This window comes from Symphodus melops (genome assembly GCF_947650265.1).
Source record: "Symphodus melops genome assembly, chromosome: 9".
In the NCBI taxonomy this organism is placed as follows: Eukaryota; Metazoa; Chordata; class Actinopteri; order Labriformes; family Labridae; genus Symphodus; species Symphodus melops.
This window is the reverse complement of record NC_136699.1, coordinates 25,891,904-25,904,403: the sequence shown is the minus strand read 5'-3', so window position 1 is coordinate 25,904,403 and position 12,500 is coordinate 25,891,904. Positions and strand designations below refer to the sequence as shown.

The 12,500-nt window shown below is 44.9% G+C and overlaps 2 protein-coding genes across 2 annotated transcripts in view; both read left to right on the top strand.

The window, feature by feature from the left end:
* The window catches only part of LOC306829618 (HLA class II histocompatibility antigen, DQ beta 1 chain-like), a 2,680-nt gene extending 1,466 nt beyond the window's left edge, over positions 1-1,214 (top strand). Inside the window, exons 4-6 of the mRNA XM_079352727.1 lie at positions 1-67; positions 458-571; positions 716-1,214. The exon at positions 1-67 is cut by the window's left edge and continues 1 nt beyond it. Coding sequence (XP_079208853.1) covers positions 1-67; positions 458-571; positions 716-741 — 207 coding nt within the window. The 3' untranslated portion in view covers positions 742-1,214. The remainder of the gene's footprint in view (positions 68-457; positions 572-715) is intronic.
* Positions 1,215-1,305: 91 nt separating this feature from the next.
* Positions 1,306-12,500, top strand: part of tfr2 (transferrin receptor 2) — a 15,961-nt gene continuing 4,766 nt past the window's right edge. Inside the window, exons 1-8 of the mRNA XM_079352738.1 lie at positions 1,306-2,439; positions 2,607-2,799; positions 3,504-3,644; positions 3,734-3,842; positions 3,931-4,173; positions 4,262-4,401; positions 4,472-4,647; positions 4,714-4,833. Of these exons, the coding sequence (XP_079208864.1) occupies positions 2,115-2,439; positions 2,607-2,799; positions 3,504-3,644; positions 3,734-3,842; positions 3,931-4,173; positions 4,262-4,401; positions 4,472-4,647; positions 4,714-4,833 (1,447 nt within the window). The 5' untranslated portion in view covers positions 1,306-2,114. The remainder of the gene's footprint in view (positions 2,440-2,606; positions 2,800-3,503; positions 3,645-3,733; positions 3,843-3,930; positions 4,174-4,261; positions 4,402-4,471; positions 4,648-4,713; positions 4,834-12,500) is intronic.

Below are 12,500 nucleotides of genomic sequence, written 5' to 3'. Positions count from 1 at the left end.
TCTGGAGAGACCATCTCCTGTGTGGTGCATCACGCCAGCCTGGAGGAACCTCTGGTGACAGTCTGGGGTAAAAACCTGTCTCACCTGTCTGTCTGTCTCACCTGTCCGTCTGTCTGTCTGTCTATCTCTCCTGTTTGTCTCACCTGTCTGTCTGTCTCACCTGTCTATCTGTCTGTCTCACCTGTTTGTCTCACCTGTCTGTCTGTCTCACCTGTCTGTCTGTCTGTCTCACCTGTCTGTCTGTCTCACCTGTCCCTCTGTCTCACCTGTTTGTCTCACCTGTCTGTCTATCTCACCTGTCTGTCTGTCTGTCTCACCTGTCCCTCTGTCTCACCTGTTTGTCTCACCTGTCTGTCTGTCTCACCTGTCTATCTGTCTGTCTCACCTGTTTGTCTCACCTGTCTGTCTGTCTCACCTGTCTGTCTGTCTGTCTCACCTGTCTGTCCGTCTTCCTCAGATCCGTCCATGCCAGAGTCTGAGAGGAACAAGATCGCCATCGGAGCGTCTGGACTGAGCTTGGGTCTGATCCTGTCTCTGGCTGGATTCATCTACTACAAGAGCAAGACCAGAGGTAGACCACCTCAGACCAGTCCAATCTATTTTAGACCAGTCTAAACCAGTACAGACCAGTTCCTTCTGTGGATCTTATTCAGACCGGTTCAGACGGTGTCCCTGTATCAGTCGTTGAGCTCGTTCTTTCTTCTCGTTCATGCAGGAAGGATTCTGGTGCCCAGTCAATGATCCTGGTCCTGATCCTGGTCCTGGTCCGGGTCCAGCATCAGATGGAGGAACAAGCAGCTTCCTGTGCTTCCCACCTGCTGTACTGACTAAACAGGCCTGTCAGATGCTGGGCTGCTGTGAACCCTGGTCCTGGTCCTGGTCCTGAATGTGGACTGTGCTTCCTTCTCGTGTGCCGCTTTACTTGATCAATCGATATGTAACCGGATCAATCACTGTGCTGGTCTATCAGATATAATCAGGGACTGGAGGGCTTCAGGCTCACCTGGGATTCTTACATTTACATTTTTGTTCTGCACAGAAACTTTTCAACAAACCTCCCGACAGCTCCAGTTCAGAATCAGGAAGTATTCCAGTAATAACCGCTTAGATGGTTTATCTTCCGGAAGCTTCAGCCGACCAATCAGATCTGTCGATTTTCTCCAACTCTTCACTCGATGTATCCGGATTGGAAGAGAATAAAATGGTTTTCCCAACACGTCAGTGCAGCGGTGTTTATTTATGATCTTTGGTTTACACTCGTGTGTGTGTGTGTGTGTGTGTGTGTGTGAGACGTGTGTGTGTGTGAGACGTGTGTGTGTGTGTGTGTGTGAGTGAGACGTGTGTGTGAGTGAGACGTGTGTGTGTGTGAGTGAGACGTGTGTGTGTGTGAGACGTGTGTGTGTGTGTGTGTGAGTGAGACGTGTGTGTGTGTGTGTGAGACGTGTGTGTGTGTGAGACGTGTGTGTGTGTGAGACGTGTGTGAGTGAGACGTGTGTGTGTGTGTGAGACGTGTGTGTGTGAGTGAGACGTGTGTGTGTGTGTGTGTGTGTGTTTATTCTCTGTTAATACAGTTAAGCAGCTCAAACAGACACTGACCTCTGACCCCTGTTATGAACCAATCACAGTGAGCTCGTCGATGATGTCAGTGTGTGATCAGGCTGTGAAGGTTCATGAATCTGCGACTCCATGAGAGGGACGAAAAACACGTTTATTTATTCATTTCAACAAAACACGAGCATCCCGTCGAGCGGACGTCCTCATTGGTTGATTTGATTTGATGAACAGGTGAGTCATTCTGTTTGGTTCTCTGCGTCCTCAGAGGTGTCACATGAGTCACATGACTCCTCTGCTTGCTCCCTTGGTCATCGACACGTCGAGCTTCTGTTGTCTCAGAGTTCTTCTCTGAGTCACGTTGTGATTCTACATCGATGACATTTTCTGTCTTTTTTTCGATGTGTCACGATGCAGAAATCCTCCAGTGGTTTGTTTACTTGTTTACTTCTGTCGCTCGGCCTTCAGGTGTGTTGTTTCCTTTTTGGCCACACGAGGGCGCCAGTGTTCTAGTCTGTCACGGCTCAGTCCTGGTTTAGTTTCCGTCTCCTCTGCAGGTCTTCATGGACACCATCAGGACTCGTCTGAGACAGGTGAACAACGTTCAGACAAGCCCCTCCCCCTTTGTTGCCGTGGTTACAGCTCTCTCTCTCTCTCTCTCGCTCCAGTCGACCTCTGTGTCACTCCAGCGCTCGGTGGGCGTGGCCGAGGACGAGGAGGCGGCAGGAGCTCCGAGGGTGGAGCTGAGGTTTGTGACATCAGAGGCCGAGGAGGAAATGGAGGCGGAGCCTAGCAGTGACGTCGAAGCGTTGATGCTCGGGCATCGCTATGGAAACCGGAAAACCTGTGTGCTGCTGTGTGTGTGTGGGGTTGTTCTCTTCACGACAGGTACACACACACACACACACACACACACACACACACACACACACACACACACACACACACACACACACACACACACACACACACACACACACACACACACACACACACACACACACGAATGGTTGATCACATGATTTAAGTGGGCGTGGTCTGTCTCTGTCTCGCAGCATTCCTATTGGCCTACGCAGTGTTAGGGGGGTTCTGTCCCTGCTCCAAGATGGCGGGGCAAGGTGACGAGGATGAACAGCCAGGGGGCGGGACAAAGCTCCAAGCAGAGGGAGGGGCGGGGCTTTACCTGGGCGAGCTCAGGGGGATGATGAGGAGGCTACTACAAGACGAAGATATCTTCAACACGGTCAGGTGATCCTGTTTTTACTCTCGCCATCACGTGTCTCTGTCCTCGCCATCAAGCGTCTCTGTCCTCGCCATCAAGCGTCTCTGTCCTTGCTATCACATGTTTCTATCCTCGCCAACACGTTTCTGTCCTCGCCATCACGTTTCTGTCCTCGCATCACGTTTCTGTCCTCGCCATCACGTGTTTCTGTCCTCGCCATCACGTGTCTCTGTCCTCGCCATCACGCGTTTCTATCCTCGCCATCATGTGTTTCTATCCTCGCCATCACGTTTCTGTCCTCGCCATCATGTGTTTCTATCCTCGCCAACACGTTTCTGTCCTCGCCATCACGTTTCTGTCCTCGCATCACGTTTCTGTCCTCGCCATCACGTGTCTCTGTCCTCGCTGTCACGTGTTTCTATCCTCGCCATCACGTTTGTCCTCGCCATCACGTTTCTGTCCTTGCCATCACGTTTCTGTCCTCTCCATCACGTGTCTCTGTCCTCGCTATCACATGTTTCTGTCCTCTCCATCACGTGTCTCTGTCCTCGCTATCACGTTTCTGTCCTCGCCATCACGTGTCTCTGTCCTCGCCATCACATGTTTCTATCCTCGCCATCACGTTTCTGTCCTCGCCATCACGTGTCTCTGTCCTTGCATCACGTTTCTGTCCTCGCCATCACATGTCTCTGTCCTCTCCATCACGTGTCTCCGTCTTTCCTCCTCCCAGTCGAGTCAGCAGAGCGAATCATCCCCCGGGTTCCTCGGAGGGGACGTCTCTGGCCTCAGAGATTTTGGGACGGTTCAGACAGCTGCAGATGGATCACACATGGACCGAGTCTCTGTACGCCACGCTGCAGTTCCCTGATAGGTCGGTAGGTGGCAGCAGGTGTTTGAAAAGCGTGAAGACAGAGGAAACACCTGTTTCTCTCTCTCGCCCTCTCTCTCTCTCTCTCTCAGGTCTCAGCGGAGCAGTCTGTGGTTAGTGGACTCTTCAGGACAGATCTCAGATCAAATTTCGTTGAACCCTTCAGATTTCTGTCCGTACAGCGCCACAGGAAGTACCACGGTGAGACGACGGGACAGGAAGTACGTTTCCAAAGTACCCCAGGTAACTGAACACCTGTCTCTCTCTCTCTCTCTCTCTCTCTCTGCAGGGGGACGTGGTCTACGCAAACTACGGACGTCCTCAGGATTTTAATTGGCTGAAGAGCGTGGGTGTGTCTGTGGTTGGCTGTGTGGTGGTGATGCGTGTTGGGGGCGGAGTCAGTTTTGCTGAGAAGGTTTGGTTGGCTGAGAGAAACGGAGCGAGCGGAGCTTTGATCTATCCCGACCCCGCCGACCTGCCGCAGGACCCTCGACGCCTCGGACTGAACACACACACCGCCGTGTCCGAACATGTAACACACACACACACACACACACATATATGGATGCAGCTGGGGCTCTTGTCCAATCAGCATCTCCGCTCTCTTTGTCCAATCACAGGTCCACCTGGGGTCAGGAGACCCCTTCACTCCGGGCTTTCCCTCCTTCAATCACACTCAGTTCCCGCCCATCCAGTCCTCCGGTCTGCCCCTCATCCCAGCTCTGCCAATCAGTGCCACCGTAGCTGCAAAGCTGCTCAGGTAAGCCACGCCCCCTCCCCCCCCCTCAGCTCAGGTCTTGATGTCACCTGACTGCCTCTCTGGGTCTCAGTCAGCTGACAGGGCCGTCCTGTCCTCCATCGTGGCGTGGCCGGCTGCCGTACGTACGCTGCGTGCTCGGTCCACACTTCAGCTCGGGACGGCGAGTCAAGATGGCCGTCCACAACGTGATGACACCCGTCCTGCTCAACAACATCTTCTCGTCCCTGGAGGGCCGAGTGGAGCCAGGTACCACCTGAGCGCACGGTCACATGACCAATCAGAGGACAGTAATAACCTCCGTCTCTCTGACAGACCAGTACATCATCCTGGGAGCTCAGAGGGACTCGCTCGGCCCGGGAGCCGTGAAGTCCGGGGTCGGAACGGCGATGCTCCTGGAGCTGGCTCGCACCTTCACCGCCATGGTGAACAACGGTGAGACTCACCTGCACAGGTGTCTCTATTAGCCACAGTTAGGAAATCGTGATAACTGTGTGTAGCTGTCCTGTATCGATGCTCTCAAACTGATGTTTCACTGATTTTATTAAAGTAGTTCCCTTATAGTTAGGGAATATTGTGAAAATCTGGGAATAAATTCCTTACCAACCAATTTCTACACCAATGTGTTCCTAAAGGTGTGTAGTTACACATAAAAAAAACATTTAATTTCAACTGCCCTAGGAAAATCCGTGAGAGCTGTTGAAACTTTGGACACTTGCAACCATTTTTTTTAAAAATTGACCAAAATTGATCAATTTTTTTTTACATATACCTTAATTAGCATGTGAGGGGTCAAATTAGGGTTTTTTTAGGATGCTGAATCCATTGCAAGCATTTATTTTGCACTAAGACCACTCATTGGAAGAGAAACGGCCATGCACTCTTTTACATGTGAATGATTTTTTTTATTTCAGTACCTTGAATAGTAGTTTGAGAGCAACACTGCTGCACGATGTCAAATTTCTCAGAAGTCTAGGTCAGAGTCATCTCCAGACTCTTCATCAGCATGGATACAGTTCTTGCATGTAATGCCTTTACAATTTCCGCAAGCCGAGACACATTTGACACCATTCTTCTTGCAGCTGCACCGCTGCTTGCTGCAATCTCCATTGCAATTGCAGCTTGTGAACTGGAGTAGCTCCTTTGGAGCCATAGGGTCTAGTGTTGGAACTGGCTCATAACCATGAACTCCTAACATCCATCCATAATCACTCGGGTCAAAAGACATGCTCTTCAGAAGCATCCAGTCCTGGGTTTGGAGATAGGCACGGAGAGAATGCTGAGCAGCTGCACCCTCTGTTGGAGGAAGAGTTTCTGGTTTAATCAGCCCAGCTGCTGCCTTCTTTGAGAACATACTATACCAAATTGCAATTAAAGTACTTACTGGTGCATTATATATGTGCTGGAAGATCCTTATACCAGCCCTGATTACTGCTTCCTTAGTTGCTTGCAAGTCAAGGAAGATGTCCATGTGTTCATCAATGTCTCCTGCACAAAACTTGTCAAAGAGAGTTGATTTCCCGTGGCCCCCAATTGCAGAAACTGTGTCACAACCGGTGAAAGCATGACAAAAGAGCAAATAGCGTCTCTGTCTTTCTGAGAGAGCTTCTCTGATCTTCCTCACATCATAAGAGCCCTTTGACGTGGTTAATGACAGTGGATAATTGGTGCTTAAGCTATGGTGAACTAACATTACGAGCACGTCTGCATCTTCGGCCCGCACCTGGAAATAGAACAAGATTTGTTAAGAGCATCTTCCACTGTGCAAAAAATCTGTACAATTGTGAAGTTATTTTACAATGCTAATTGCTCGTCCTTTCTGAGGACAAAAACACTTGCTTAACAATATGCCAAATCAAAATACAGTACAGCATAGCAAAATATCATCCACATAATTTGTGTTGATGTAATTAATGTAACATTGTCATAAAATGTTTTACTAACCTCAACAGGGCAATCTTTAGCAGCAGCCAGTGCTGCTCTGACAATTAAAGTGTCAGCATCATTGTCACACTGCTCCACAGTGATCTGATGTCTCCAGAATGTTGAAGAGAGGAGATGGACAAGCTCACACTTGTTATGAATGTTGTCCAAGAACTTTGCCCATGGTGTCAAATGTATCATATCTGGTCGAATCTGTAGATCACAGCAGGAGTTCTTGGTACGCCGGATGTGGTCATGATCTTTTGGTGAGCTTCTATAGCCATCAAAGACCACAATGATCTTCTGGGAGCGACTGCCAAGACACTGCACATACCTCAGGTAACTGTCTGCAATCTCCTGCCAAGTCTGACCTTGTTCCCACTTTACCATGTAGAGTAGACATCCTCCATCAACCACCAGACTGGAGCAGGGTTGGTCTGTGAGGTCAAGCGGATCGGTCAAGTCTTTCAGACTTGTCTTGGAAAAGCCTGATTTGTTCGCCTTGTTCATTTTTTCATCTTTGTTGTTGAATAATGACAAAGGGAATGGAGTCAGCTCACACTCTAAGCTTGTCATGTCCCGTTGGGATAAGATTATCAGTCGGTTGAACAACTTGAGTGAGTTTAGGTAAATCTTCTTGTCATTGACCTTGGGAATCTTTCTGAGCGATGACAGGGCCTGTACCTTGAACTTTACTTCCATGGTTGATGTCACTGACTGTCCATCCAGCTTTATCTGAATCTCTCTCCCAACTTCAGCTGCTCTCTCAGCATTGACTTTGTCACCCGCAGTGCTTGTAAATCCTGTTGAGAAGGACACAAGCAATTGCTTGTCTCGATCATGGTCAAATGGGTTGTTCTCCTCAAACCATTTGAGGGTAAAGTTCAACTGCTTCAGCGTCTCGTTTCATCATCATTCTGGAAAGGTCTTTATGGAGTGGATCATGTTTCTTGACACCTTCCTCCATGCGCCGGTTGACATCGGAGAAATGGTTGAGGGTCTGTACCCAGCACTTGTGGCCTGAATCACTATTTCTCATCCTCCCTCTGCTCAACCCACCACCTGACTTGGCCGCCTTCATCAGTGTTTGCTCGTTACAGATGTCACACCAGGTGCCAGACCAATCATGGCAAGAGTAACGGACAACATGGTTCCCGTGGGCAGTAATACTTTCCAAGGTCTCCTTGTAACCAGGTACAGTTTTGAAATGCTTCATGAGCTGACAATAGAGCCGCGCGCCCTTGGCGGAGTGATGATGCTCCGCAGCAGAAAATATGTCCAGCATTCTGGTGGCAATGCAGGACAGGTGCCCATCGTGGTCTGCAAGCCGCTCAGTTTCAATAAAGATCTTGATGACATCAACCATGTAGTGGTACTGCACCCACTACATGGTTGATGCAGGCGTGCAGGCGTTCTTCCTCCCTCTGCAAGTTTTTTGAATCTTCTTTCAAACCTCTCTTCAAAGACCGCAACTATTGGTCCTGTGTGTCTGGCTCCCATCTTCCCATCAGCAACTTTCTCAATGAAGGTCCTCATTTCACCAAGCTCATTCTCACTGAAGGCATGTTTCATCACAACTGAATGTGAACTTTTAGAACTGCATGCAGCAGACCGGAGGAAATATGCCGTCTCTTTGCCTGTGCCAACTGATGACCTGGACAGATTTGTTGTACAAATCACGCTTACACTCTTTGTGATATGTCATTCTTCCAACTTCCTTTGCCTCCTTCATGCGCTCCAAAATTTTTGCATTTTCAATTGTTTCTGCATATCCCTACATAGTTTGGTAGCCTTTATTTTTTGCCCTTTCAAGATTGTAAGCGAGCAGCTCTTGGCCTTCACAGATGAAACAAGTGAGCAGAGGTGCAGGTTTAACATTGACAACCATAATGCTACTCTGTAATGCCCTACAAAGAAAAAAAGATAGCATCTTAATTTCTTTCAAATCTGTAATCATTCTTGCGACATGAACGTCATCCTTTGTCATTTGTACAAATATCCTATCTCTACTATGATGCATTTAAAAGCAAATTGGGGGGCAGATTTACAGTTACTGCAAAAAGACCTTGAGAAACCAAAACAAACCACTGAAAATAGCGAGCTAAAATTGGCATAAGGCAGTCAGCTAACATTCAAGTAAGTAAAATGTAATCAGATGCACTTGGAGTGTGTGGATGTTAGCTAACTAACTAGGATACCTAGTGTTAGCTAGCTCTAAGCTAGTTTGCTGACAGTACACTCCTTATATAGTACTTATCAATTTAGTGACATGGAATATTTACAGTTGTGATAAAAAGTAATACTTACATATCAGAGGTAAAATTGTCTTGCAATATCTTGTTGACCAGTGAATATTGTTTGATAGGCCTATGCGTCAAATTTATGTCCGTACATGAGCATATAAATAAACCTATGAAGATAGGGAGAGTGGGGTAAGTTGATCGACCCCCTGTTGCTAGGCAACTATGCACCTTACATTCTGAAACTTTTTTTGATACAGTAACATTTCTGCATTTAAGTTATAATGGCTCTTATGTTAAAGCTGTATATCAGCCTGACATATCATTTTCTGACTTCATATTTTCATGGCTCTTTGTCATAGATGCATTCTCATATTTTCTATTGATAAACAACATCCCAAATTAAATTAGATGTTTTATAGAACTTCTGTCTCAATTGTCTTTGCATGGAGAAACACATATATAAAAACTGGCTCAATTTACCCCACTTTCCCCTACCCTGGGATTTATATGCAACAAGCAAAATTTATTTTCTCTTAAACAAAGGGTTTTCAAAAGCACAGGAAAAGCAGACATGGCTGTTTCTGTACCAAGTTTTTAAGTGTCTCGGCTTGCGGAAATTGTAAAGGCATTACATGCAAGAACTGTATCCATGCTGATGAAGAGTCTGGAGATGACTCTGACCTAGACTTCTGAGAAATTTGACATTGTGCAGCAGTGTTGCTCTCAAACTAATATTCAAGATACTGAAATAAAAGAGTGCATGGCCGTTTCTCTTCCAATGAGTGGTCTTAGTGCAAAATAAATGCTTGCAATGGATTCAGCATCCTAAAAAACCCTAATTTGACCCCTCACATGCTAATTAAGGTATATGTAAAAAAAAGTCAATTTTTCAAAAAAAATGGTTCCAAGTGTCCAAAGTTTCAACAGCTCTCACGGATTTTCCTAGGGGAGTTGAAATTAAATGTTTTTTTTATGTGTAACTACACACCTTTAGGAACACATTGGTGTAGAAATTGGTTGGCAAGGAATTTATTCTCAGATTGCCCATGTATCTGATAAAATACCCTTACTATTAAATTCCATTTCTCTTGAAAACACAGTGAAGACCTTGAAACACCTTAAGAATTAAAAAGGAGTAATAAAGAAAATATTACTATACATGTATTAACCAGTGGGTGTGGACTGTAGCTGTTTCCGTTCAACGTTCGTGAAGCTTTTTTACGGCCCTCATGGGCGCTGTCATCTTGGAATTTTGACGTCATTTGCAACCAGAGTCTGCGCAGTAGGGTCCGGCGGGAGGAGCCCTGGCAACACGCCCCGTCCATTTAGCGTACCGCTCTGATAGCTTATGCAGCCCAGCTACGCCAAGAACTAAAGAATCTTTACGGAGAGAAATTCATCTACCGACCATAGACGTGAGTACAAAACCACCATACATTTCATGTCAAATAACCAAACGTAGTTCATTCAGAAACTAAGAAAATCACACTTTTTATATTAATTATTGAATTTAAATGTTTTTTCGTGTCCTGTATGTCTTGTTTATTGTTACTGGATGCCTTGAATTTCCCTCAGGATCTATCTATCTATCTATCTATCTATCTATCTATATATCTTCTTTAACTCTGTGGGTTATTAAACATTTTATTTTCAGCAAAAAACGAACTAAAACTATTTTTAGCTAAGTTAGCAACATAAGCTGTGTACAGATCGAACATATGCTGGTGAAAATATGTTATATGATTGAAAGTAGTGATGCACATAGTACTAAAGTCATATCTGCTGTCAGTAGTTACTTCAGTTCTATGTACATTTACAGAGTATATGTGTTTCTGTGCATAACTGTGGAGTTGGTAAATGAATCTGTTTCATGAAGGTTTCTGTTTGTATGGACCTTTTCTCTGGTTCTTTTCCTTGTCTAACATGTTTATCTCATTGTTTTATAATATTCTTATTTTAGACAAAAGGAAGAAGAAAGATGGCTGATACAGATACCCCTGCCAGCTCACCTGATGGTCTCCCTTACTTTGTTCTCCTCTGGGTGAACACCTTTGGACTGTGGAAGGAAGAGAGCATGCAAACTCCTCACAGAGAGACTCCTGTCAGACAGGGATTCAAACCAGCAACCTCCTCACTTTTATAACTGAACCATCATTCACACTATGTGTTATAAATCAAATAAAGTATTTATTGATTTGAACCTTTTCTCTCCTGTTTTAAGCTGTAAAAACATAGGGGGAGCACACCAGAGAGGACGAGCTGGAAGAGAGAGAGAGAGAGAGAGAGAGAGAGAGAGAGAGAGAGACAACATGAGAAAAAGGAAATCCTCAGTTTAATGTATAATATGTTGGTGAAAACAGGGAAATGTCTATTAAAAGACATAAAATCTTCATTAATGATTATATATGCAAAATAAAAAACATTAATATATAATTTTGTGAGAAACGTGATCTTTATGCCTTCTTTTATTAAGCCTGTCTGTCTTTTTTAAAAACCTTACCAGACCTATTTATTATTTACTGAAACATAACTGTACAGTCAATGAACGCCATCTATGAGCTGATTTTAATTACCATGTTTTGGTTTTAAATACAATTCCACTCACAAAAACGATATAACAGTATCAAGAAACATATCATGTCAGTTATTAGGTTTGCTCATGTTAAAAAGTAAAATAAAAAGATAAATCATACCTGATAACTAACCTAGCTTAGACTGCTAATGTGTTAGCTCGCTCGATAGCGCTTTAAGCAATGACACATAAATCAAACTTTATTACTTACTGTAAAAACTGCGGCGCTCCCTTAGAGTCCACAGGTCCGTGACATTAGTTTACTGCAGAAAAAACAGCTTTCACCAGCTCAAAAAAGACGAAAAAACTGAACAGAAAAGCTCCGTGGAGTCTCGGCTTCACTTCACGACGTAACTGCTTATTAACCAAGAGCGCTACGCAAGATCCGCAGCTGTCAATCATCGCCATGTGTGACGTCAAATCCCGTTTTTTAACCTCAAATAACTTGTTTAAAACAAACTTCACAGAAAAATGAGCACTTGAACACCATGTAGGGTGATAATATCTAATGATCACAGCAGAGTTTGGGTCTGGAAAAAAATTATGTGACGAGTATTTTAACTTAACAGTTTGACCCAAGTCCCGTCTGTTATCATTGAGGAGGCGGGGCTTATGACCTATACTGCAGCCAGTCAGCAGGGGGCGATCTAAAGATAAAAGCTTCACTCCACGGGGGACCTTGTCCCATCCATTATTTTTACAGTCTATGGTCTTAACTCTTTAAATGTTCAAAAGTATACAATGATGACTTTAACATTGATATTTAAACCTTTAAGAAGGAATGTAAATTAAACTCACTGATTTTTATACTTCCATGAATTCTTTCCCTTTTTAATGAATGACACATTCATGCACTCATTTTAAAATGAAATATTAAATCACCCTTATGATTTAAGTAAGATCTGACTTCACCCTTTTATTCACTTCCAGCCGCGCACACGCGCACGCACACACACGCGCGCGCGCACTCGCACGTTATAATTAGCTGCTGCAGCATCTTTGCTAGCCCACACATTTAACAAAACTTTGCCAAACTCCAAAACACACTTATTAAGAAACTCTTCATCAATTTTCATGTGAAACAAAATTAGTACAAACCTCGTGGCTCAAACAGCGGTCCGCTTGATCAAAGAATCACCGTAACTTTTAACCTTCATCTCAGGAGTGTAAGCAGTTTAACCGCATTCTTTACCGCTCCGTTTTTACCTTCACTTCCGGTCATCCGTCCTTCAAAATAAAAGCATCCGTCTTTTTGCGCAACAATGAGGAAGTTATCCCTAAACCTTAAGAAACACATTTCAAAGTAAAATACAAATGAACTGCAGATAAATGGGTCTGTTACAGTGTGTGTGTGTGTGTGTGTG